Source organism: Lindgomyces ingoldianus, assembly GCF_010093535.1.
Source record: "Lindgomyces ingoldianus strain ATCC 200398 unplaced genomic scaffold BDR25scaffold_21, whole genome shotgun sequence".
In the NCBI taxonomy this organism is placed as follows: domain Eukaryota; kingdom Fungi; phylum Ascomycota; class Dothideomycetes; order Pleosporales; family Lindgomycetaceae; genus Lindgomyces; species Lindgomyces ingoldianus.
Window position 1 is genome coordinate 506,063 of NW_022985182.1, and position 25,578 is coordinate 531,640.

The 25,578-nt window shown below is 49.5% G+C and overlaps 11 protein-coding genes across 11 annotated transcripts; 6 read left to right on the forward strand and 5 right to left on the reverse strand.

Moving 5' to 3' along the window:
- Positions 1-3,577: 3,577 nt before the first annotated feature.
- Positions 3,578-4,424, forward strand: BDR25DRAFT_315354 (uncharacterized protein; the record flags this gene model as incomplete). Its single annotated transcript, XM_033691519.1, has 2 exons — positions 3,578-3,591; positions 3,695-4,424. 2 exons carry the CDS (start codon positions 3,578-3,580, stop codon positions 4,422-4,424), a joined length of 744 nt encoding a protein of 247 aa, XP_033546176.1.
- Positions 4,425-4,580: 156 nt separating this feature from the next.
- On the reverse strand, positions 4,581-6,152 carry BDR25DRAFT_48277 (HET-domain-containing protein). Its single transcript, XM_033698642.1, has 2 exons — positions 4,706-6,152; positions 4,581-4,654 (listed from the first exon to the last, which is right to left on the reverse strand). Exon 1 carries the CDS (start codon positions 6,114-6,116, stop codon positions 4,788-4,790), a length of 1,329 nt encoding a protein of 442 aa, XP_033546177.1. The 5' UTR covers positions 6,117-6,152; the 3' UTR covers positions 4,581-4,654; positions 4,706-4,787.
- Positions 6,153-6,475: 323 nt separating this feature from the next.
- BDR25DRAFT_288853 (uncharacterized protein) lies at positions 6,476-7,109 on the forward strand (the record flags this gene model as incomplete). Its single annotated transcript, XM_033688416.1, has 2 exons — positions 6,476-6,650; positions 6,696-7,109. The coding sequence occupies exons 1-2, from the start codon at positions 6,555-6,557 to the stop codon at positions 7,107-7,109; spliced, it is 510 nt and encodes a 169-aa protein (XP_033546178.1). The 5' UTR covers positions 6,476-6,554.
- Positions 7,110-7,140: 31 nt separating this feature from the next.
- BDR25DRAFT_304464 (uncharacterized protein) lies at positions 7,141-8,879 on the reverse strand. The gene is made up of 2 exons (XM_033690213.1): positions 8,546-8,879; positions 7,141-8,498 (listed from the first exon to the last, which is right to left on the reverse strand). Exons 1-2 carry the CDS (start codon positions 8,765-8,767, stop codon positions 7,611-7,613), a joined length of 1,110 nt encoding a protein of 369 aa, XP_033546179.1. The 5' UTR covers positions 8,768-8,879; the 3' UTR covers positions 7,141-7,610.
- Positions 8,880-11,575: 2,696 nt separating this feature from the next.
- On the forward strand, positions 11,576-11,928 carry BDR25DRAFT_228737 (histone H4; the record flags this gene model as incomplete). Its single annotated transcript, XM_033685286.1, has 2 exons — positions 11,576-11,711; positions 11,765-11,928. Coding segments are annotated over 2 exons (300 nt in total), but the record flags the coding sequence as incomplete, so codon positions are not given.
- Positions 11,929-12,429: 501 nt separating this feature from the next.
- Positions 12,430-13,170, reverse strand: BDR25DRAFT_343734 (Isochorismatase hydrolase; the record flags this gene model as incomplete). The annotated part of the gene is made up of 1 exon (XM_033693858.1): positions 12,430-13,170. Exon 1 carries the CDS (start codon positions 13,129-13,131, stop codon positions 12,430-12,432), a length of 702 nt encoding a protein of 233 aa, XP_033546181.1. The 5' UTR covers positions 13,132-13,170.
- Positions 13,171-14,146: 976 nt separating this feature from the next.
- Positions 14,147-15,706, forward strand: BDR25DRAFT_229323 (amino acid transporter; the record flags this gene model as incomplete). The annotated part of the gene is made up of 3 exons (XM_033685308.1): positions 14,147-14,411; positions 14,462-15,304; positions 15,360-15,706. 3 exons carry the CDS (start codon positions 14,147-14,149, stop codon positions 15,704-15,706), a joined length of 1,455 nt encoding a protein of 484 aa, XP_033546182.1.
- A 1,069-nt stretch (positions 15,707-16,775) lies between these two features.
- On the forward strand, positions 16,776-19,105 carry BDR25DRAFT_48356 (uncharacterized protein). The gene is made up of 4 exons (XM_033698643.1): positions 16,776-17,916; positions 17,965-18,055; positions 18,105-18,636; positions 18,686-19,105. The coding sequence occupies exons 1-4, from the start codon at positions 17,025-17,027 to the stop codon at positions 18,857-18,859; spliced, it is 1,689 nt and encodes a 562-aa protein (XP_033546183.1). The 5' UTR covers positions 16,776-17,024; the 3' UTR covers positions 18,860-19,105.
- An 839-nt stretch (positions 19,106-19,944) lies between these two features.
- On the forward strand, positions 19,945-21,960 carry BDR25DRAFT_263856 (CBD9-like protein). Its single transcript, XM_033686841.1, has 4 exons — positions 19,945-20,121; positions 20,257-20,469; positions 20,558-21,111; positions 21,178-21,960. The coding sequence occupies exons 1-4, from the start codon at positions 20,064-20,066 to the stop codon at positions 21,733-21,735; spliced, it is 1,383 nt and encodes a 460-aa protein (XP_033546184.1). The 5' UTR covers positions 19,945-20,063; the 3' UTR covers positions 21,736-21,960.
- Positions 21,961-21,972: 12 nt separating this feature from the next.
- BDR25DRAFT_304469 (uncharacterized protein) lies at positions 21,973-23,645 on the reverse strand. Its single transcript, XM_033690214.1, has one exon. The coding sequence runs from the start codon at positions 23,571-23,573 to the stop codon at positions 22,362-22,364; it is 1,212 nt and encodes a 403-aa protein (XP_033546185.1). The 5' UTR covers positions 23,574-23,645; the 3' UTR covers positions 21,973-22,361.
- Positions 23,646-24,185: 540 nt separating this feature from the next.
- BDR25DRAFT_371888 (uncharacterized protein) lies at positions 24,186-25,486 on the reverse strand (the record flags this gene model as incomplete). The annotated part of the gene is made up of 4 exons (XM_033697204.1): positions 24,186-24,900; positions 25,023-25,108; positions 25,144-25,268; positions 25,453-25,486. The coding sequence occupies 4 exons, from the start codon at positions 25,484-25,486 to the stop codon at positions 24,186-24,188; spliced, it is 960 nt and encodes a 319-aa protein (XP_033546186.1).
- Between the last annotated feature and the right edge of the window lie 92 nt (positions 25,487-25,578).

Genomic DNA, 25,578 nt, shown 5'->3' on the forward strand with positions numbered 1-25,578 from the left:
TACCTCTAGGCAGAATAAGTAGTTTAGAGAAGTCTATATATTAACACTTAGCGTGATTTTACTATAGGCTAATTTTAGTATTATTTAAATCTCCTGCTTCTAGCGCACTAGACTGTTCTAGATATAGGTTAAAAGTGTAGTGTAGGAAGATAGTATAGTGTTAAGAAGGTTAGCGCAGTTCTAAGTAAGTACCCTGTGGGTTTTAGCTAAAGATGCGTTTCTAAAGGTTTAATCTTAAGAAATAACCTAGTTTATTACTACAGCTTAAAAAGCTTCCTCCTGCTAGGCCCTATAAACAGGAGGGAAATCTTCTAAAATATGACCTCTCTGACCTGTACTACAGTACGTACTTAGCAATTTACTGTACAAAAGTTACGTCTCACATTTTGACTACGTTTGTACGCCTCACGTGATTACTACGTTCACGTAGTTACGTTACGTACTACGGACTGTTGGCCACGCTGTATGCCTGCTCATAGCTCTCATCTTCTGCAGCCTCTAGATGTCAGCTGTTTTGCGCCTCTTAAGCAAGCGTACAAACAGCAGATGTTAGAGCTCACACACAATTAAGTTTTCTACATTAACAAGAACAAGTTTCTTGCTATCTGTAAGCGCATTAGGCCTGCTCTATATACAGAGCAGACAATTAAGAGTGGCTTTTAAGCAGTAGGCTTAGTCCCACACTGTCCTAAGCGTGTCTTATTGTTACTTACTGTCGTCCAAACGCTGTCTCCTCCAAGGCAAGAAGCAGACAGTGAGAGGCGCTAGGCTGCAGAGACGCCTCACACAGTTGCTCAGCTGCAGCAGCAGGCTTAGCTGCTCTGTAACTACCTTAGTCATTAATTGCAGAGCCCTACAAGCTAAGCTCTAGCTTAGCTTGTTAAGGAATGTTAAATAGCAATGCTCTTTGCAACAATCCTTACTAAGGAGAACACTAAGCTACGTTAGGCTAACTATTGCTAAGAGCAAAAGAGGCGACAGCGACAGCAGTATATTGCTACAGGAGGGACTCTCACAGGCCAGGAAGGTCAAAGGCTAGCTGCAGAGGCAGAAATAAGGGAGCAGTACCAGGCATCTCAGAGCTATCAGCGAGCACCACCAACGTGCTCAAAGTGCCATGTGCAAGGCCACAGGAGGACTTAATGTAGAAGTAATTAGGAATATTTTGTATATATATTTATATAGGTTTAATTTAGTTGTTGTTCAGTTACTAGTCAAAAAGGCGCACGCATTTTGGTGGGGTGCGCAGCTCACTGGTGTACGCAGCTCACTGGCGGATTACGTTAGTGTAATAGTCTCAGAACCAATTAGCCACACGCACCTGTATAGTTCCACCATTGACCTGTGAGCACTAATTAAGGAATATTGCCAAAACACCAAGTGGTGAACGGTTAGACTATTTCAGTATCAGACCCCATTTCATCACCCACTCACCCATTTCATAATATCACACCCATGGTTTGCGTACATATCTATCTATTCCTCCTCGATCCTTTAATCCAAGCCACTCTAATCAATCCCAAATCTCCTCTCTCTATCCTTCAATTACCCCCCATCCAACTCATACACTCACAACTTGCATCCCTCTACTCCCACAATATCTACCTCTACGGCTAACTCCAGTAGATTTCCTCTACCTTGCGTCTCCCCGATGTTCTAAGCATCTAATTTACTTATCCCCACTTCTTCCGCGTCCATTTCATTGATATTCTGCATATCGAATTCGTGTCGCCCAACTACCGCCAGCTCATATTGTACCTGCTCCTGTTCTTCGTCTAGGTCCTTCTTTGGGGGGGAGCTGTGGATCTGGGGTCTTCTTCTGCGGACAACAAACATGTAACTAAGGAAGAAGAGGAGGACAATGAAGAGAGATATGCTGATGAAAATTGCGGCTCTTTACTTTACAATCGGGCTCGGGGGGTAGCTTGTGGTTGTTGTGAGTGTTGAGGTTGCGGAAAACGACGGGGATGTTGTGGCTAGAGGAGAATTCGACGTGGGAGATGCCGAGTGTATCGATGACCGAGTCGAGGTTTTAGGAATCATGATTGAGCTTAAGGGTTGTATTGGAAGTGTTGAAGATGGAGTTGAGGCTGCCGTCGATTTCCTCTTTGTTGAGCGAGGGGAAGATTGGCCCAATGCTGGAGATGAGCTCTGAGGCACTCGTATAGACGATGAAGGTTCCTGCGGCGAAGGCATTTGCACCGGCGTCCGCGTCGAAAGTAAGTTCAACGGAGGTGCAGCGCCTTTAGATAATAAGGTTTGAATGATTTGCTCGCTGCTCTGCTGAACCCGAGACAGGGCCTCCAACGGGCCGTACTACGGTCTGTACAAAGTGAGCCGTAACGGTAACGTTATCAGCAGGAACATACCAAGTTTGTGAGCTGTACTGTACGTTTAGTAATGCCCTAGGTACAGTACGTAGTACAGACTGTGTTACCCTTTTAGGAAGTTTATATAACAATTTTAGAGAAGTAAAAGGGCTCTAGCAAGCAGTACGCTTATAGAAGCATTTAGAGGAGTTTTTAAAGCTCTAATTAGCTATATGTTTTATAAAGGCACTTAAATCTCTTTCTAGGTTTTTTTAATTTATTTATGTGAAGTCTGTTATTTTAAAAAGGCTTATTGCTAACTATTTTTAATTATAGACTTATCTATCTCCACGCCTTACTACTTTATAGGCCTTACCTAGTTAATGTTACAACCACTAGAGAAACAGGGCTAGTGGGACTCTAACGACCCAGAAGAGTTGGCAGACTGCGGGGAAAGGTGCCCTGGAATCACGTAACAACCTAGAGCGGACAAAGGGTAATTGCAAATCTTAGCAGGTAATTGCAGATCTTAGGAGGTGATTGCAAGTCTTAGCAGATAATTATAGGCCTTAATAGAAGATTGGTAGTCTTAAGTAAGTGCACTTCTTATTTGTTAGCAACTACTCTTAAGTATATAGTCTAGCCCTTCTGTCTTATCTAAGTGTAAGGCCGCTAGTCCTTACAAAGGATAATGCACTGCAAGGCCGGAAGCGACTTGTACTACGGTCCTTACGCGCGACAGGTATATATACTGTTCTGTACGCAGTATCAACTGTTAGTTGATTATTCGCACCTTTTTGGTTGTATTGGAGCAGTGGTACAGAGCCCCGTCCTTACATCTACACTCGTAATAAAATAGAATTATACTGAGGTGGCATTTCCTCACGACCATATATGATCTCCGAGAAATGCTAATTCGACAGCGGAGGGAAGGAGAGGACTTAACGGAAGACACCACTTCAATTGATCGCTTAGAAGAACTTTGGCGCCATGTATTATTCTACCCTCTGTGCCTTCTAATACAAATAAGGCTTTTAGCACGAGAATATAAGGCAGAAATTAGAGGCTACATTGTGGAATGCAGAAATTGAGAAGGGGGTGTTTGGTACACTGTCCCGGAGGAGAAATTAAATGTTTTAGAAGAGATGGTCAGCGTTTAACATGGGCGGGTCATGGGGAGGAGCCTCAGGCACCAATCTAAGCCTAATCGGGTAGGGCTTAACCCAATGGAGTAGTTTCGGTGCCAAGATAGTGAATTGAGGTAACTGATGACAGGACACCGGTACGTAGTGCAAAGGTCTGTGTCCGCCCCTTATCCTCTCAATACAGCAGGAACTAAACTGAGCAGGGATCATGTAACGATTAGATCTATGATAAAGGGCCAGAATATTCCAGCCTCTTTTACTAAAGGAGGGGCTGAAGTCAAAGAAAATCTCGCCAGAACTGGTAGAGTTTGGAAATATTCAGATGTGGCAGAAGACCTCTTACGAACAGCGGCTTCCATCGACTAGTGAGGCCAGTTCTTCGACCCCACGTCCATCCGATATTTCGAGACCTACCAGTGCCTACCAAGGGAGCAGCACCATGTCCCTCGCTACTCTAAGTATGCTTAGTAATATGTCGGCTGTTCACACTCACCAAATCTTTCTTGGGCCTTCATCAAACGGTATCGAGATATGGCGGCCGGAACCACCGCTGCTCGTATCATTCCTGAGAGCGACTCACTGGGACTTCTTCTCGTTCCTCATAATCGAGCTTGACGAAAGGATGAAAATTAATCCAACTAGTTGCGACTACAGAAACGCTAAGAAACGTTGCAATGCCAGTGTTCTTCATCGTTCTAAGAAACCTCTACTCGCTCGCAGGTTCTACGCCACAGATGGACTCAACGGCTGGAATCTAGCTGTTATTGGAAACTACTGGTCGCCAACCGGAGCCTCTCCAGTTCATGTAAAGGACATGTACTTGCCAGTTAATTTCCGGACCGAGAGTGAGAAGACAAAGTTTAACTCCGAAGTTGCGAAACTTGTGCAGATTTTTACTAGCCGCATGAAGGACTACGAGGACGACCTACAACGCGTCCGCACCACCTATATTGCAACACATAATTCTTAACAAACTGATTTCATTCGTGTTTCCTTTGGCATCTCTTCGCTTGTTAGGATCTTGAACCCTATCGTATCTCTCTCCTTTTACATCCATTCCGTTGAGACCATGTTAAAACGGCCTCGCTTTGGTAGCAATCATATGCATAATGTAATAGGCTCCTCTGACTGTTGTCGAAGTGGCTATGCTCTACTACACTCCTCTTCTAACTGTCCTAGACGAAGCAAATGTTGTTCTACCTGAACATTACTGTTAGCGAAAAGATACAAGTGCTAGGTATAGAGTCTTACCTAGCGAGTAACTTCATACTCGCCCCATCTCCGATATTGGAGCTCAAGGTTCGTCCAGTAATTGTGCCAGAGTTTCCATCTTTCAGGCCTCATCACCTAAGGAATATTTAGACACAATACTCGCCTCCTCGATCTCTCCATATCCCATATGACTGTCCGCCCTGAAGATCTTGAAAACTGACGAATAATCTTGAGTGTTCGGAACCTTCTTGCACAGATACACCGTCCCAATATCTGCTCTCTGAGCCATCGCCTGACTGACCTTTATCAGCCCCACCATATCATGCCGAATAAATTGACTAGTACTACCTCCAGGTAGCTTTTGAACAGCGATACCGAGCCGATGAGATAAGTCACCGTCATAATTGCACTCTAGAATGATCAGGAAAATGCCCCTTTCGAGCGGCAGGATTGGGATTTCCATCTTGACGCCTTTATTCGTTAGGGTGTAGGGCTCTCCACGGGAGGAAGTCGGACGAACAGCACTGGATACCACAAACTCACTGGGATGTCGAGCGAAGACTCCTCTGCCTTCTTCTGGTTTCATGGGGAGCAGAAGGTCGAGGTTATAGACTTCGGATGCGTCTGCTGGTCTCCAGGCAAACAGGCTCTGGTCCTCTGAATCCTTCATAATCTCTTCCTGGAGTCGAACAAACGCATTTTCGCCTTCACCGTATAGCAACGGCATGTTGACGTCGAAGATGCCAAGAAGACAATACGCCAGATCCTCCACCCTCGTAGTAACCCTATTCGCCGCCCATGCCATCCTCCTCGCCACACTAACAGCCTCCAGGTTCCTCGTCATAAGCGTTGCCTCATCGATACTGGTGATCCTAGCCAACTTCTCCCTCATACTAACCTTATTGCCCACATAATTCCATCCCTTGATATAAAACACCACATTCTGCGGCGCAATCAATTCCTGCAACGTCCAGCCTCTCGTAAACCAGCGCGCCTTCCCAAGATCCTTCTCACTAATAAGATCAATACATTTCGTCCAAAACTTCTCCGGATCCCCCCGCGCAAACCCTATATCGCTTGCTCTTATTGGATCGAACAAATCAATATCATCGAGGTATACATAGCACACTGCCGCATTCTTATACCATCTATACATGCTGTTAATGGCCTCGCTCAGCTCCGCACTTGAACTTTTATCAATACAACAAGTGTCTACCCAAACGTATTCCAGCCCGTCGAGCCGCGCTTGCTCGCAACATTTTGTGATCTTGTAGTATCCGGCTTTGGCTTTCGTTTTTATGCGCGCGGTTTTTAGGGACATTTTCAGGTTGCGGAGTTCGCGGAAAGTGATTTCAGAACTGCCCCATGTGTGTGACAGGATAGCGTAGCGGGGGAGATTTGGAGTGTGGAAGTTTATAAGTTTAAGCGTTTCGGCGTTTATGAGTCGCATGGTTGAGATGCTTTTGGTGGGTATGTTTTGGTTCTCTTTCTGGATTGAAATAGTTGGGGAGGTGTGCGGTACTTTAAGTGCCTGCCTGAGGCTGTGCGGGATGCTCAGCCTCGTGCAGACAGGGGAGCTGGAAAACGAAGGTGTCCATGTAGTGGCTGCGACATTGTTTTATTGGCTGAGCCTTTGCATGATCATCATTCGATTTTATGGTACATTTGGTTGCTCTCTCTTTTGAATTTGAAGTTAAATATGGTGGCTAGTAAGAAGCGCTTTCATGTTTGTTGAAGGGCGTGGAGAGAGCTTGGCAGTTGCTCAAAATGCTGCTATGGATGCTCTACCGCCGCCGCTTCTTCAGTTCCCAATTCATCTTTTCGGATCCCCGTCAATTTCGGTGGCGGGATTCCACAGCGAACATTGCCTCTCCTCCACACTTCCAACATGACCTCCCGACCCGCTACCATCACGGGAGGCTGTCTCTGCAACTCAATCCGCTACGCCATCCACTTCCCGCCCGAAGTAAAGTGGCCACCTGAGGTATCCTGACCTCCGACTGCATCTCCACCCTACTAATCCCCCAAGTCCGCAACTTGCCAATGCACCATGTGCCGAAAATGGACATCCTCCCTTTGCGCCCAATTCCTCGTCCTCCTCCCCTCCCAACTTACCCCCTTCCCCTACACCTTCCATTCCCACTTCCCCACCTACACCGAATTCCAGTCCTCTTCAAACCGCTTCCGTGGCTTTTGCAGCAAATGTGGGAGTTCATTGATCTGGCGGAGTCAAGACAACCCAAAGACACTGGACTTATTTCTCGGGACTGTGGATCAGAAGTGGCTGGTCGAGGAAAAGGAAGTTGGGAAAGCTTTGGCCACGCCAAATCAATACCAAATTTGGTGCGAGAATGCGGTTAAGGATGTGACGGATTTGGTCAAGACCGGAAGAAGGTTTTTGAGGGAGGATGATGAGGGCACGAAAGGAGAGCTGATTGATTGATCATGGGGGAGAAATGTTAAATAAGATAGGTAGATTACCTCTCGCAACACGGAGTTGGCTAAGGTGGTTGACTCGTGATGGTTGGTTGAAGAACGAGTTATGTGAGAACATGGAAACGATGTGGTTCTAGACAGAACCTGCAGACTGTTCCCCAATTCTAGCGAGCGGTTTCGCAGGAGCCCTTTCATGTTCTGCACCAGTCGCCAAAGTGCTGTGCCCAAATCAAGATACGCACGTTGAATACGGAAACAAGTCCAAAACAAAGCAATCTGCATTGGTGTACTGTACAAAAGGAAGTCGTCGCCAAAATCATAGATATGCAATGGAAGCAGCGTAACTCCTCCCGAGCCACAGTACTTACCATTACCCCGGATGTAAACACAGTGTATCGGGTCCAGTGATGTTCTTCTTGAACGATCCTCCTAGGGAAATATCTGAGTGCCCAAGTGTCCTAAATCTCCCAATTTCACCATAATCGAACGCACTAACGCTAAGTCGAGTTTAGTGTGACTCATTGACTACCTCCTTCTCCGCAGCCTCCTCGTAGACAGGAGGTGCGTCGTATTCCGGAAGCTCGGCATATAGCTCTTTCTCGGAACTCTTGTCGGTAGCTTCTTCGAGATCGTCCTGCTGGGCAACACTCTCGTATGGTCCACGCCCACGGATTTTGGCCACGAGGATCGCAATAGCACAGCCGAGAGCCATACCGATGAGGTAGGTGAGTGTTCCGGCGAAGATGCCGATGAGGATTGGGATCAGGATGGTGAAGACGGCTCGGCGGAGGAACATATGCAACCTATGGTGAGCATGATGGCGATGGCCAGAGTGTTGGGCATGGTGTGGGTGGTGGTGAGGATGGCCAGGACGGAACGTGTGCGGCGGCTTGCCGTGCATCTCGGGGCTTTCCATGGGGTTACCCTTGTGCTTGTGGCAACCTTTCCCCATGTGACTCTTAATGCCGTTGATCTTGTCTGCTAGGATGGACCTCCACTTGCACAGCAGTGGCCATTCCTTGCACTCTTTCTCCTGGTCGATGGGACTGGCCTCGTTAGACTGGGCCATCTGGAAGGAGGCAATCATGAGGCGTCCGTTGACGTCCTTGAGGAGGTTGATCGTGAGAGCAGGAGGGTCGACAGCCTTGGACTCGATAGAAGTGATGCGGAAGGTCATTGGTAGTAGTTCAGCGCCGGCTTCTGTGATCGTCTCTGCGGAGTTGTAGTGGAACGTGTATCCAGTTACCCGCAACCGCAGCGCATCCTCCGACTCTTGGTTCGGATTTACTTGGGTGACGTAGAAGGGTTCCGTGAAACCGCCGAACGCCGGGGGGTAGAGTTGAACACCATCGATCTCAAGTGTCGACTCCTTCGCTCCAATTTCGAAGTCCAGTAGCTAAGCCTTGTTAGCCCGACCGGGACCTTCGGAAGACGTCAACTTACGAAAGAGTTTCCAGCATCCTGTGTCCACGACAAAGTATTCCCCTCCTTCATCGCCAGAGCACATCCAGGGCACTCCAACGCAACTGTTCGCTTGAAAGGGTTGATAGCAAGCTCCATTGCGTTATCGTCGCCAAGGCTGTCAGCCGCAACGTTTGGCGGGATCAGGACCGAGTTGGCGGCCAGCGCCAGGGAGGCGTAGACGCCAAGGGTGCGACAAAGCATTTCGGAAAAGGGCTGATGAGGAACGGAGGTGGGTAAAAGTACGGTCGTTGAAATGGAGGGGGAGAGGAAGAAGAAAGGAAGAAGAAAGGAAGTAGTAGGGTCGTTGGCTGTGGAGTGACCTGTCAGCTGGCTCTGCGAGTGCCTGCGCCTGTTTCTTGCCCAGCCGCGTCATCGGCACGTGACCCTCATTTCCGAGGCTGATCTCCACAAAGAGAGATTCTGAAACCAAGAGCAAACAATAGAAGATTACATGTGAGACTCGGCTTCCAAGCAAAGCTACGACTTCACTTCGCGAGAATACAATATAAGGAAGCGAGAACAGATGTTTGGTCTCCTGCCCAGCACCTGCAAGTCCGCCACGAATCCCTCCACTGTGTCTGTCCTCGCTGCACCGCGGTCTGCATTTCTACATTTCAGTTAAGTGATTTGCCGGTAAAGTGGCGCATTTGCCCCCTTTATCCTAATTCTTACGATCTATATGTTGCTACAGGGAACGAAGACTAGGTTGCAAGGAGGAATGCAGAGATATCCTTAATCATTCCCTCGCCCTTATCTCCCCTATCAACCATCTATTAGAACCACACAATGAGATTTGACAACTTGCACTGTGATCAAACTACGTCTAGCGCAAGCATCAGCATGCCTTTTAGTGCCACTAGAGAGTTGGATCTTGACCGAAGAGATGTCACAGGACGTAAAACATATAGATATATTCAAGTCCGCCAGTCAGGTCACAGGCACATCATACCGTGGTTGTTGCTGTTGGTACAGCATGCATGGAGACATATAACGGAATGGAAGAGGGCATGACTGAGGAGCAAAGAGGTCTTCGGCCTATTGTCGTTGTTTACGATCCTGAGGAAGGTGCGGAGTGACCTGCGTAGGCCAAGCGAGCGTTCCATAATACGATCCAACATGCAGATGCTCATGTAGCTATTATAGCCATCACCGTTTCAGAGGGAACGAAAAATAGTTGATCTGCTTTGATTCTCTCAACCGGGACCTTGTTGAGCTTTGTGATTGTCGAGTCGCCCTCTATCACAGCACGGCGCATGCCAAAGCGGCACAAAACTTGCTGCTGCCTGATAAAATAGATTGGCGATTCGAGGAGTGACTCATGCCGATATGGAAGATTGTAGAAGACTCCAATCAATCAATAGCAGGGATGGGAGGAGTGGTATCTAAAAGGGGAAAGCCATGGCCCAAACCGCCTTGGTGATCCTGAAGCTGCAGACTGTGACTCACTCGCATTGAGTTGGCAGAGGCTCACCCTCCGGTAGTGAAACATTTCTCTCTGGCTGTTTGGTCCCCGTGAATGCTGCGGAGTATTGTGCCATCGATTTCGGATGGGGGTATGTCAATTTCCGCAATGAAGACATGGGATACGAACGCAAGACGACCCCAATTTACGCAAGCTCTATCCGTCATTCCAAAGCCCATTGCATAAGTCTGTGAAGAGGCCAGAGATCAGCTTCGGTGTTGATACGGCAAATCGGTACCGCTGGCGAGGCATGGTAGATAAAACACTTGGGAAGGTGTTCTTATTGGAACTCTGCTTGAATCCAACAATACCACTGAAGGAATTTCCAGGCCCCGTTAACGTTCCTAGGTAGGTGCTAGTGTAGTGAATGGGTTCTAGCTTTCCGAGAGCTCGACTACCTGCATGGAAGCGCCGGATGATAATGAAGCGAACAACAATACAAGTCGGAAGACCTCGAGCAAATGGATTCAAGGAGATGGTTGCTAGAAATACATGAGTAACAAACGAAGGAGGGTTTTACTCACAAAAATCCTCCGTTGCAACCAACCTCACTCCCTGCTCAGAACAGCTTCCCTAGTACAACCGTGAGCCTAACATTAGGAGGCTGTCAAACTGCGGGTGAGCATGCTATACGCTTCCCGAGTTTACGTGAGGGCCAGTAAATATCCTCTTCTATCGCCATGAAGCACCGCCGTCTGCGGTGTGCTGAGACGGGTCGTGAAGTTGGTGAGCTAGCAGCTTTGGAAGCAACCATCACGCTTCCTCTGCATACTGCGATATTTTCCTTAATTCACTGGAATGCATTGTCAACGTACAAGATACCTCAAAACGATTGTTCAAGAACATCGAGAAGTGAAGGTCGCGATCATGTTGATCGCGTCGGGAGGTGGGGTTTCATTTTGGTGTTCCTTCTCGCTGACATAATCCCTGGTTCCGCGCAAATGCCTAAAGCACAGACCCTCCTGCCGCAAACATTTTGCCTTTGAAAAGCTCAGCTTTCCAGCACATCGAAAGAGCGCCAAGCTCGTTATTTTGAAGGGGGATGTTGCTGCTCATGCTCCGTTGCCCTTCCTGACTAAGTTTAGCGCCGCCCTGCTCGCTGTGATCTCGAGGCACCACGCCCGCCTATTTAACCCTCTGCCCCCGCCTGCTTTTAGTTTTCATTCCTCTTCTCACTCCCACAACTCTGCATCCCCAGCCAACAACCCCATCAATAGCAATCAACTACAGCGCGCACACGCGGCAATTTCATCCACTCCATCAAACTTCATCCCATATTACCACCCCTCAACATGACCGGACGTAAGTACATCTTTATTTCCATCTCACCGTCGCGATTTGCATCGATGTTGTCGTCGCCTCGCTGCACGATCGATCACGGGCGCCGCGCTTGGAGTTGAGCCTCAACGCGTCGCACCCCAACATCATGATGCATCGCGACTTGCAACCCCGCCCATACCTGCACATGCACGGCATCACTTCACTTCACCCTCCCTGCAACACCCCATCCCCACAAGACACGATGCTAACATGTTCTCTCTGCAGGCGGCAAAGGAGGAAAGGGTCTCGGCAAAGGCGGCGCCAAGCGTCACCGAAAGATCCTTCGTGACAACATTCAAGGCATCACCAAGCCTGCCATCCGGCGTCTCGCTCGACGTGGTGGTGTCAAGCGTATCTCAGCTAGTAAGTCATGGTTACCTGAGCATTAATTCGACGTCCCGCTAACAGTACTCCAGTGATCTACGAAGAGACCCGTGGTGTACTAAAGACCTTCCTCGAGAGTGTCATTCGTGATGCCGTCACATACACGGAGCACGCCAAGCGCAAGACCGTCACATCCCTCGATGTCGTCTATGCCCTCAAGCGCCAAGGCCGTACCCTTTACGGTTTCGGTGGTTAAGCACCTTCCTCTCCTGTTTCGACTCTTTATATCAACTCTTCACCGACATCCAAGTGGTTCTCTGTCAAGGGTGGTTGCTGCTGTCGCGACATTTTATCCTGGATAGGATTATGGCATGGTTTATGGTCTTCGGCGTTCAGGCACTGTGCGAGGAGGTTTCTATGATTCAATGATCCCAAGTTGAAGATGCTCCGCCTCCCGCGTGACTCACTCTTCAATATGGCTAGGAGATAGTCAATACACACATCTTTCCAATGACCCTCACCTTCATTGTTTTATGTGAACATGCTGAGAACCTAGGTTCTTGCCACCTGAACCAGGCAGCGGGTAGGCCTAAACATGTTGAGTGTTTGGTTTGTGGAGCGCAGCCACGCCCGGGCATGCAGCCGCCTTGTTGCTACGTTCCCTTAGTCTGTGCCGTATTATCATGTAGATGTTAGTCAATTGTTTATATTGTCTTGGATCTGTCTTTATCTACCATTATTTGCCCGTTTCCACTTTTCACCCTTCTGTACTCCAAGTCTCTACTGCTCTAATAACTTCCGCTGTTTTCTCCGTCACTCCAAACAGCCCTCCTTCCACCCTGATTGCTTCCAAACTCCACCTCTTCAATTCCTCATTCACACTTTCCACGCCATCTTCAACAACCAGCACATCAAACCCTCGATCGCTCGCTTCTCTCACAGTGCTATTCACACAAGCATCAGCTGTTACCCCACAAATCACCAAATTTCTAATCCCCCTACATCTCAGCATAATATCCAAATCGGTGTGCGTGAACGCTCCTCTACAAGGCTTATCAATTACAGGTTCTTCCAGCAACGGATACAATTCCGGAATAACATCGTGTCCCTTCTCGCCTCGAATCAGAAGTCGTCCTAGCGGACCTTGTGATCCTATCTGTGCACCATCTACCCCTGATCTATGCCTCTCGCGCGATGAGACTGTGCTCATATGTGGTGCGTGGCCTTCACGGGTGTGGTATACGGGAATTCCGACAGCACGGAAAGCGGAGAGGAGGGATTGGATGCGAGGGACTATAGCTTGGAACCGTGCGACGGAGTAGCCTTGGGAATGTAGGTATCCTCCCGTGGAAAGGAAGTCGCGTTGCATGTCGATTATGATCAGAGCGGTGGTTTGAGGGGAGAGGGAGTTATCGTGAGGCCAGGGGTATGGGTTGCTACTGACTATTTGACTTGCCATTGAGAATTGGGGGGGGTTGTTGTTAATAGCTGCTCGAAAAGATAGAGCAAATGAAGATGACGATGAGAGAGATGCGACGAGCTTAACCAAATTACTTAGTGTCATTTCCTGATCTTCGGCCTTGCACTCAGAATCTCTAAGATCTGCATCGCGATCCTACAAATAGAGATATTTGATAGGCCGTGCGTACGTAAAACGTGGGATTCAATGTAACAGTTCGGGCGATCGGTAGATGAAGCCTTTGAGAGCACCTTGGTTCTGTTATAGGGCTGATTCTGTCAACCTTCAATAACATCTCTCGAGTATCAAAGGTTTGATCTTCAATTCACCCCTCAAGACTCTATCAAAGAAAGCCTTTGACAGCAATACAGCTTCACCTATCTGACCTCCACAAACGAACGCAGGTAGCTCCCACCCGTACCCGTTCTGCAGGCCTCTGACTCGGCACATCCCCGCGCTGACACACTGGAAAAATTGTGCCGAATCTCGACCGTTCATTTCTTCTCCGTATCGTGACCAATCGCCTTAACAAAACTCTCCGATAAGAAGGTGTCCCTCCTGCAAAGGTCGATGCACGAATCCAGAAGCTCTTCTTCCGGTTTACACCCCAGGCATCTCGGTCCCTACTATCGGGTTCGGTGCGGGAAAATATGCACCTGCCGGGCATAGTGCTTTGGCCGAATACGTTTCTGTCTACTTTCCAACGGCTCGAAGCGATTATGGGTTAATCTTTGATCGGTAGGATAGGAGTACATATTTTGTATGTTGCCCGGGACCGCTGGGGATTTTCTTTCTCTCTTCTCTTCAATTGAAAGATTCCACTCTTCTCGTTAAGCCGTCCTTTCATCATGGCTACTAATACGGAAGCACCGATAAAGGTCTTCAATGACACTACGAGCGACAATGTGGTGCTTGAGCAATTTGGATACACCCAAGGCATGCTACTTTCCTAATTAACATCCAGAGTACTGGCTTATATCTCTAAGAGCTCAAGCGCAGCTTCAGCCTTCTGGGAATGATTGGGTTCTCATTCAGCATTGTCACCAGCTGGACAGCGCTCGGTGGTGTACTAATCGTCGGTGTAGAATCTGGAGGTCCGCCGGTCATGATCTGGTCATGGCTAGGAATCTCCTTGGTCACCTTATCCGTTGCGTACTCCATGGCTGAGATGTGCTCTGCCTACCCAGTGGCGGGAGGGCAATATTCATGGGTTGCGATTTTGGCTCCCCAACGATGGGCCCGAGGCTTCTCGTATGTTTGCGGCTGGTTTATGCTTATTGGTGAGAAGCTTCATCTAGGAATTAGAGGCGCCTTGACTAATATCTTGAAGGTATTCTTGCTATGGGAGCTACGAATAACTTCATTGGTGCAAATTTCATCTTGGGAATGGCAAACCTCAACAACCCAGGCTACACCATTGAACGTTGGCATACCGTTTTGGTAGCCTATCTAATCGCTTTTCTGGCTACTATCTCCAACATCTTCATCCCGCATTGGCTAAACAAGATCTCGAAGGGCATCCTCGTCTGGAACATTTGCGCCTTCTTCGTGTGTTTCATCACTATCCTAGTCACCAATGACCACAAACAACCAGCCAGTTTCGTCTTCGGCACGTTCCAAAACTTCACTGGATTCAATCCTGCCTACGCTGCTATCCTAGGTATTCTACAGAGTGCTTTCGGAATGTGTTGTTACGATGCGCCGTCCCATATGACCGAGGAAATAAAGAATGCCCGGAAAGAAGCCCCTAGAGCAATCGTCATGTCCGTATACATTGGAGCTGTGACTGGATTTATATTCTTGATCTCTCTTTCGTTTTGTATGGGTGATATCGAGGCAACAGCAACGACTCCTACTGGCGTTTCAGTTATCGAAATCTTCTTCAATTCGACCGGAAGCATTGCCGGGGCGTCCGCATTAGCATCTTTGATTACAGTCATCGTGCTATTCTGTGCTAATTCCTTGATGGCCGAGGGTTCCCGCGCCGTTTTCGCATTTGCCCGAGACCACGGCCTACCATTCTCCATGACCATTAGCAAGGTGTCACCGAAACGAAAGGTTCCGATATATGCAGTACTTGTGACTTGCCTGGTGCAAATCGCTTTCAACTCAATCTACTTTGGAACATTGACTGGATTCAATACCGTCATCTCCATTGCTACCGAGGGATTCTGTAAGTTTTGCCATCGCTTCGTTTAGGATTTGCGAGCTAGTGGTAACCACACCAGACCTCTCATACGCAATGCCTCTGCTCGCGCGCATTCTTGCGCACGTAACTGGGAAGAAGCACCGATTGGAAGGGCCATACTCTCTTGGTCGACACGGTCTCGCGCTGAACATTATTGGGTTCATTTTCCTGACTTTCTGCTGCATTACGTTCAACTTCCCGTCACTGAAGCCAGTGGAAAGCGAGAATATGAACTACACGTCAGCAGCTATCGGCGTAGTGATGCTGATCAGCATCATTACCTGGATCGCAACTGGTAGGAAGAGGTTCACTGGTCCGGACAGAGGGCATTTACTCAACGTTGGACGAAGAGAAGAGGTGGCCGCTACTGCGCCTAAGGTCGCGTAGAGTAGGATTATATGAGGTCTCAGTCCCGGAGAGACGCTGAAGGCGGCACAGTACCAACATAAGCATACTGATCCGCAGGTCCTAAACCATAATCCTGCTGGGCTGTTTAGTGATGTTTCAATTCTTCCTTCGAAATGCCCAGAGGCCACGTTCATCATGCAGGCCGGCAAAATATGTGTGCTGTGGCCCCGTTCCTCACAATTATTGACATTCCCAAGAACAAGTTACCTTATCGTGCTTGCTTCAATTCGACGGCCGGTAATGCCGTGAGTCAGTTAAACGGGTGTATTCAAACGTAGACGTCATCGCGCTGTTAGCAGGGATGCTGATCAAGAAATAGAACCGGGGGGGACCAGGGCTTGCAGTCCCAAGTGTTTGCCCGAAAATATCATAATCCTCACGCAGAGAAAAAAGCAGCGGAAACCCCCCGTGCAACCAAACAGCTGGAGTCAGTGGGAACGGACGAGGCGGATCGACTCGAGATGCTCGTTGCACGTTTAGGCATTGATCCGCCTCGAGGCTCAGCAGAGCCTGCGGGAGAGCTACGTTAGGCAAATCTGCTTCCTGCCATGCAATGCTGGCCGTGAAAGCCAGGTAATTTCAGTTTGAGCGTACTGGGAGACCCCTCGCGCGGGAGGCTAAGATCAGGTATCATCCTGTGGCTGCTGTGCCTGACTGTGCCCACGGCCGGACTTGAGTTTTTGGGTTCAGCAGATGGGCTTCCAGCAAGGCGTGCTCTCTCCTGTGCCTCCGCCGCGTCGCGGATAGTTTGAGATGTGGAAGTTGTGCTGGTGAAGGCGGAGTGGATGTCAGCGGATCATGACAGATAGACGGGTTGGCAGGCCTTCTGCAGTGAATACTCTTGGTAATCGCTCCGCCATTTGCGACTTCACGAGCAAGAGCGATGGCAGCGCTGCTTCCGCGTACGGGCTAGGACTGGGCTGCAGCTGCCGTGTGCGGTGTGGTTGGTGGTGTGCGCTCGCCTGATCAAAGGGTGCAAAGCCGGTGTGGGCAAGACGTCATCGCCTGCGGAAGCCGCGACCGAGGAGCCCAACCAACTTGCTGGACACCCCACCGCGCAACAACTGGGCAATTCCATCAAGGCCAGCTCTCCTCTTCAAGTCTCAGGACTCAGCCTCGCACCTCTCCTACCTTCTTCATCCTCCCTCCTCCCGTCTCTCTTCTTCCTTTCTTCTGAAAATCTTGCCCGCCACCCATCCCTCGGCTGCCTCACCCCTCACCCCTCACCTTTTACCTTCACGTAGCTGCCCTCCCTAGCTAGCACGCCTTCACCAGCGGCCAGCACCCGACCCTCACCATGTCACGGCGGCATTTCCCTACTGCTGAGCTCTATGAGGAGCGTCAGCGCGATCTCCGCGGCAAAAACGGCAATCGATCTGAACGCAGCTACGATGAACTCGACCTTGAGCTGTCCCACGGCAACCCCCGCCGTAGCGCACCCGACTTCTTCCTCCGAGACGACCACCGCTCCAGCGCAGGGCCTCTAGTTATGCACGAGCGCCGCGAGGAAGAGGTGAGCAGAGGTCCACCCCGTCGTCGCGAGATCGAAGAAGATACTCTGGTTATCCGAGGCGGCCGCGCCCCGCCTCCGCCGGCAAGCTTGAGGGAGGTTGAGCGAGATGATATCACCATCCGCCGTACTGAAGGCGAGCGACGCCGCCCTAGAGAAGTTGAGCGAGAAGAGACCGACATTACTATTCGTCACCGTGATCAATCCAGGCCTCGGTTTGAACGCGAAGACATTCAGTTCCGTCGTGGCGATGGTGCACGTCCCCGTCCCCGCGAAGTCGACTTTGAACGCGAAGAAATTAAGTTCCGGGATCGCGAGCCAGCGAGACCGCGCGAAGTTGAACGTGACGAATTCATCTACCGTCGCGACGAGAGCCGTCATGGTCGAGAGCGTGAGGTGGAGAAAGACACGCTGGTAATCCGAGGGCGTGAGAGGAGTCTGCCCCCTCCACGATCTCGCGGAGAGCTAGTTGCGAGGGAGCGCGAAGAGTTCGTCGTCCGTCGCCGTGAGACATCCCCACCGCCACGTGAACAGATCAAGGACGAGATCATCATTCGACGTATGGAGGAGCGTTCACCGAGCCCTCCACCTCCGCCGCCACCACCACCAGAGCCGGAACCAATTGTCAGGCCTCCGATCATTCAAGAAGTCATCACCCATCACCGCCACATCGACCATGGTGAGTTCGACTACATCCGAGTTACTTTCACTTCTAACAACCATGCAGGTGTTGAGAGGGCCCGGTCACCCACGCCTCCTCCGCCACCACCATCCCCTCCACGTGAGGATAGACTTGAGATTGAAATTCGCCGGCGAGAGTAAGGCTACATCTGATTCTTGCCTTGTGGCTGTTGCTAATTTGTGAAGCAGGAGTCGTGGTCCTGCACGAGGATTTGATGAGGAATTTATCTTCGAGCGTGAGACTCGTGAAAGTAAGTCTCGCGAACTTGAACTCGCTTCCTCTAGCGGACGTTCTATCAGTCTCGGTCCTAGACGTCGCTTCACTGCTCCAGCCGACTCCGACTTTGAGTTGGAGGCAGACTACTACAATCGAAAGGCCTTGGAGCGTGCTTATCCTGGCGAAGCATGGAATGGCGCTACCAAGGACTGGACGATTGTGGATGTGCCTCCAGGGACGAACCGCGTTCGGATGGATGGCATTGGAGGCGGCGCTCAAGAGATCTCCTGGCAGCGTTACAACGGCGTCCGCCGCTCAAAGTTTATCAGCGGAGAAGACGAAATTGTAACTGACTTTGGTCCCCCAGCCGCGAAACCTAAAGCGAAGGACATGTGGACCGAAATCACCAAGGATTTGGTTATCAAAGAGGCCATAGAGTCTGCGGGGTACGACTATGAAGAAACCGACTATTTCTTCTATGTCATGGAGTACCTACGATATGCAAGTTGCTCTACCCCTTGCCTAGAAACAGTCGCTGACACGTTCACAGGAGGATGTCCTTCAGCTTGTCGAAATCTCTGATGACATCCGTCGTAAGCGTAAATCTCGAGTCCGCCAGATCGAGTACGAGCGCGAAGAGGTTCGAGACCGGAAACCAGGATGGGACGAGCGCTTCTTCGAACGCGAGGTATCCTACGACCGACACCGACACCGGTACAGATGAGTGTCTTGGACGAATGAACAAGACTCAACTCACTTGGAGTCTCCAGTGATTGCCAAAGCAGCTGCACTGTTCCTCTGCACAGTCTCTCTTCACCGTGCACCAATTCAGCATGCTCTTTGGGCATTGAAGGATTTCTGATCACATTTTGATCTCTGATTTGGAATCGATACAAGATGTTCTGCCCCTTTGAAGTTTTCATAAAAGTATGGAGGATGATACCAGACGATTTACGATACGATTCATGATGGTCCGTAGGTTTCTGTTACTCCTCAAGTTGCTTGAGGGTACAGTCACTCCTCGGGCCCTGCATCCTTACGACTCTAATGACCAGCATTGGTGGAGCGCGTAGAACTGGTTTGCAAGTCTTAGCCCCACAATTTCCCCTTCTTGTTTTCAATTCCTTTTCTTTTCTTTTCTTTTTTAGGGTTTAGGTCTGGGCAGGCTTCCGGAAGTGAGGGTGGTATATTCCTTTGGAATTTCATTCAACCCAACTTACCCACGACTGTCACATATATCATATCTTGGCACGATTATGAATAGAAAGGCTGTTTTCCTGATCACTGATGAGAAATGATGTATCTTCAAACATGGCAGCGCATCCGATAGATTGAAGGCTGACAGGACCGAATACGGTTAGCCTGGCGCAGACCACTCGTTTCCCCCGCGTGTGCTTCATGTTGTGCTAGCGACTCGTCAAAATCCCTCCGACAAGACACAAGGCTGACTGCGCATTCGCGCCCTCACAAATATGGCTTCACCTTGGGGAGGTTATTTTTGGACCCCAAAAGTATTGATTGATTTCATGTAGCGCCGAATGTCTTGGGCGCTGGCGACTGCAATTGTGGTTGGCGCGACCCCCTGACTTTGCATGCACTGAGCTGTAAGCGCCGAGTTCTTGACGGTTTTTGGCAAGTGTGATTGGGCGGGTTGTTCCTTGCTTGCGACAAGACAACGCATGAGGGATGAAATGGAAGCGCTGCACTGCTGGCGCTCATGTGTTTCAATGTGAGGGTGAGATCTGTACGTTGGGCGAGAAACAGAGGTTGGCTGCCATGTCCGTATAAGCAAGGCGCGGGGCCGTGTTTCGATTCTTCATGCGTTCGTTCTTCTATTTTGTCTTCTTCAGGTTTTTCTATTCTTCTAATTCTCTGAAAAAGATCTGCGGATCTTTATGCGCTGTGCGTAACCACCTTTATAGTTGAAGATGTTCGGATTTAGTTGCCGATTTCAGAGGGGGGTTGCGATTCTGACGCTAGTTGCGAGTATGTGCTCTTCTTTCCATTCCTCTCCCTCTCTTCGAAGCTCGACTTCGGGGAACTCATGCGAACCTCTGAGGGGATAGCTGCCTGGAAAGATTTACGTTGGAATTAAAGGCTAATCGTTCGGTTTTCTTACAGTTTGTCCCTCACTCATCCTTGCACAAGCCCCACCAGCATCCACGTTCTACCTGTCGGAAACCGAAACCCAGTTCTCGCTCAACATTGCAAACGACAGTAGCGATGTCTTCATATACTTCACGTCTCCAGCTTATTCGTGGGTGGGGGTGGGGTTTGGACAGGAGATGAGGAATAGTTTGATGTTTGTGCTGTATCCGAGTCAGGATGGGAAGAGTATGGCCCCCAGCGTTCCTATTCCCTCTTCTCGTCACAAGGAGATAAGGTGGGGTGTATAAAATGAATATAAGCTAACGAAGAGTAGATGTTACGATCAGTCCAAGGATTGCCACAGGGCACTCTGAGCCAAGTTTCGCGAAAGACATCCAATTCTCGACTCTTCCCGGCACGGGCATCACAGACGATATGTTCGTCCTCAAAGCAGTGTGCCACAACTGCCGTGTCTGGCCTGGCGGCTTTATCGACGTCAAAACCACCGTACATCCCATGATCTACGCCTTCGGTCCTGGAAACCGGTTACAGTCCAACGGACTGAATGCTCCCCTCAAACGCCACATCCGCTATGGCAAGTTCACCATGGACATGCTTGTCGCGACTGGTAAAGGCGAAGTGCCTACTGCGAGCACGGCGCTGAATGGAGTCCAGTTGAAGGGCGGCATGGTTAGAGATCATGACCGCATGAATCTCGCACATGCCGTATTGGGCTGTTTGGCGCTGTTTGTGTTGTGGCCGCTGAACCTGATTTTCGCGGGCTTTGTCAAGAGGATCGGGATTCACGTCGGAATCTCCGTCTTTATCATTGTGTTTCTCATTATTGCATACGCTCTCGGAATTGCCACAAGTGGAGAGTACAACCGTGTAAGCCCCTCTCCCTACCGCGCCTCAAACGTAAATATCAAACATACAACTAACAATGACTCAAAGTCCAAAACTTTCAACTCCCCCCACCAAATCATAGCCTTCATATCCATCCTCCCAATCCTCCTAATGTCGCTCCTCCCCATCCCCCGCCTCTCCCGACTCTCGCCAACAATCCCGCGCCTCCATAACCCCGCTATCTCCTTCACTTTCACAATTCTCACCCTAACTGGTGGACTGGGCCTCCACCTCTCCTCACAAGGCATGCCCATAATTCTTGCCTACACTGCCGTGGCGCTGGCCGTTTTCTGTTTCCTCATGCTTCTGCAAACATGCATTCGACGACGGGGATCCGCGTATGCGATCGCGAAAGGGATGAGGAGGGTAAGAGAGGAGGACGAGCAAGATTTGGTACTGGCGGCGTATTATGCGGGACAGAAGCTGGATGATGAGAGCAGAGCCGGGAGTGCGGCGAGTTTGAATAGGCCGAGTCCGGGGATGGGACCTGGGACACATGGCAGGAGCGGGAGTGGAGGGAATGGGAATATTTATGGTGGTGGGCAGATGCCCGGACCCCAGTATTTGCTGAATATGCATCCGGGTGTGCCGGTGCATCGGTGGTGAAGAGGGGAGACAGTGGGGATGAAAGAGGGCAGATTCTACTAGTAGGAGTGTAGATCCTGCCACTGTTAGTGTAGAGTGTGGGAAGGTATTTTGGCTTGGACTTGGACTTGGATTTGGATTCAGATTCTGGCGTCGACTCGGATTGGATTGGATTTGCTTGGGAGGACGATACCAGCTGGACTTTACTTCGGGAACAACAGCAAACATGTGCATCTGCGATGGCGTATTACTTCGTTATCTATATTCATTTCCGATAACTTCTAACGAATCTATTTTGTCAAACATCACTACCATGAGACATCCACAATACATCCTCTCATCTCCTTCTAAGAAGGATAACGAATAGAATTCGGTAGGGGAGCTCTAGAAATTTCGATTGGGGAAGAACTATCAATGAAATAGGATGAGAAAGAGGGGAAAGGAAGGGGGTAGTGTTGGTGTAGCGTCGTAGTTCTCTTATTAAACTTGTCTGCTGCACTGAGCCACAGTACTTCATATTTAGGCGTCGTAGACGTGGTAGCGATTCCTCAGTCACTCACCGAGGCCTCCTCTCTATCTCTGAGTGAAGATAAAGTCATTTTTAGATAGATATTGGAGAGAACTGTACCTCCCAGTCCACTACAATCTCACAACACTCCCCATTGGATCAATTCCTTCTCCACCGCCGGATCCGGACAAAACGAGTTCCTAGGATATCCCGTCTCTGCGGGAATGGGTCGTCGCCCATCAGTTGGTACGTCGACTTCAATTGTCGTGCCCCAACTCGCGGCACAGAATGTTACGAGCCCGTCGACTTGCTCCCCGACCCTTTCATAGTGGCGGAGTCCTTCAGGCGTGATCCACTTTCTCAGACCAGGGAAAGAGATGGTTCGGTTCGAAGTACGGTCTGGCGTGCGCTGGATGGAAATATGCCAGTGTTGGTGGGAGGAAGTGTCGAGCCAGTCTTTGATAGCGTAGTTTTGACGCTCGTCTTCTCCGTTGTCGTTAGTAGAACAAAACCCAACAAGCCGCCTACCCACTCTCTCAAGCTCCCGCTGTAACAAACCATAAACAATGGCCACCCCCTGTACCGCATTTGGACCATCTCTCTCCGCATCAATAACTGGCGTCTCAACAACGAACTCCACGCGCTCAAACCCCTCCCCCAGTTTCTCAAACCCAGACATATCAACCCTCCAAGTCAACACATCTTCCACCCACGCAAACTTCCAGCTGTCCGGAAGCTGCAGCTGGAACCGCAGTTCGCGGACTTCGTGCACGGTGGCACGCAGCTGCTCGCTGAGTTGGCGGATGTTGGGGATATTGGCCTCTGAGGGGTCTATGGCGGGGATGGTGACAACAGCACCGGAGTGATCAGTTTTTCGGATGCCGGGCGCGAAGTTCAGGGGAATGGGTGTAGATTCATCGTACCCAAATTCCAGTCTCCGTACGCGGTGCAAAGAGATTAGACTATATGGCGACAACGTCGTAGGCGTGTGCTTGGGTGTGCCTCCATCCCCGTGGACGCACCGAGCGCCCCGGTAGAACTCTGTTAAGGCTTCGGACAGCAGTTGTTTGCAGGCTAGTATCCACCTTGGTAGGCCTGTGCTATTGGATGGGCTGCGATAACCATATATGGCGTCGAGGTTTCCTTCTCGGCATTGGTAGCGAGAGCTAGAGAAGAGATTGGCGTAAATTTGGTCACGGGTTTCTCGAGGGAGATGGAAGAGTGGGGAGGAGATGGTAGCCGTTGCGGGAGGATATTGTTCGAAGAAGAAGGGTGTTATGGGGTTGAGGGTAGCCGGGGTGGTGGTAGTGTGTGGTTGAGGGGATCCTTGAGGGAGAGATGGACTGGGCATGTTGGAAATACCTATTAGCTGCAGGGAGAAATATCTCTGACAAGGAGATGAGTGAAGAGACAGATAATGAAGTCTAAGAGGCTTGTGATGGGGAAAGGAGACATCCAAATACATAGAATATCAGAGGATGGATTGCTGGGAGGATGTGCACAGCCACAGCTATTGTGGCTGCCTGAAGCAGGTTGGCTAAAACGAGAACCAAACCCCTGACAAAAACGAGAAGAATACGACGAATTCTGCCTTTCACAATTGCCTTGCATTCAAGCCTTGAAAACGCCTGGTGGAATGTAGAAAAGATATGGCGACGACTTGCGAACGACCGAACTAGGGGCCAAACCCCAGATTCTCGCGCTGATATGGCCCCTAAGGGTCTGAGTACAGGGTAGGTGCAATTCTGAGAGACGCATCCTTGATAAATATGCAAAAATTTCGAACTTCGAAAGTCTGGATTTGCATTCGTTAGACTCGGAACTTAACTTAAACCATTTTAGATACCACAGTTTAAAGACACCCACTATGGCCACTAAGATATTTGAACTGAGGAAATCGCAAGCAGTTAGATATTTCCAATCCTTTTGTACTGGGCTTCTCTACAGAATCCAATATATGCCGCTAACTGCAGAACCCAGGTAGCGGTGTATTCATTTGCTGACAGGCTAGGGCGAGAGAAAGTTCGTATGACTTAATAGCTACACGGTACTGCTTGATGGAATATACGGATGTTATGATACCGAAAAGTATAGTCAAGAGAAAAATTCCAATGATAGACACCCATAGCGTTGCGAATTGGGTAATATTTCGCGTATCGAGCAATGTTTGGACAACGGTCTCCGGAGGCCCGTTAAGGAGAGTTAGTAATTGGCCTAGGTTGTTTCTCCAATACTTGAAATCGTTGAGTTCGGTCGCCCGTGGTAGCTCGGATGCATCTCTTGTATTAAAATTAATGTTTTCCTCTTCCAGGAAATCTTCTGTTTTCTCGTCGCCAATTGGGAAAAGGAGATCGAGAGTGTGGATGGCTTCATTTAGAATTTCTGCTTGGATACGGGTTGTTTCTGGTTCTCTCCGGTGGTTGATGAGGTATATTTTTTGTCGATAAATGGACAAACTTCGTTGTCCTGGTCGTCCCTCCAATTTCAAGTGGTCAATCAAGTTGTCCGTCCAACGAATGTGCAATCGACATATCTTCTTTAAATTTATAGCAGTGAAGGAACCGTCAATCGGGAAATTAAAGGGCGCCGTCTTACTTGCTTCATGAGAAAATTGCGCCGCAAACATGTCGTCCAGAGACAGATCGTCTTGCCAATCGATACGGGTATCCCGAGGATTTCTGCCCCCACAGACAGGCTCTTAAAGCGTACACAGATCCTAAGCCAGAAACGAGCCGCAAGCTCCATCTAGTGGGCAATAGCAGGGTCGAAGGTATTCCGATAGTCCTTCTTGATTTCCAACGTCAACTTTTTCTGTGCCATATTCCGATTGGCCTTCAAGTCTCTGACGATGGTGAGCAAGCCGTCCAACTCTTGTGTCGCAAACTTCTATGCATGTGGATACAAGCTTTGGAGAGTTCTACCAATGTATTCGAGGAGGATGCATAATCCGCTGCGATAGAGTCGAGTACAGCCAAATGCAGGTAGAGCCAGAACGCACTGATCAGTTCGCACTTCCGCTCCGTTCTCAGATTCACCACGTCCGCTGCTTAGTCAATTCTTGGAAAATAAACATGGAGTATATGTTCGGGATAGTCAGGGCCACAAGAGGAGATGGAACGTTTCTCCAGAGGTGGGCGCCAATGGGCTGGTAGTGTTCGTCCAGTGGAGATTGGCCTGGTACCTTGGTGCAGCTGCTAGCCTAGGGAGCGGTCGGAGATGCCAGCAACCACCAAGACTGCAGGATGAAAGTTTAGGCCTTGGCATATCATCAGCGCAGACAAATCCTCATACAAGGTAGATGTTTTGAGGCTCTATATACATTAAGTCCTTAACACTCTGTCGTAACACCTCCTGTA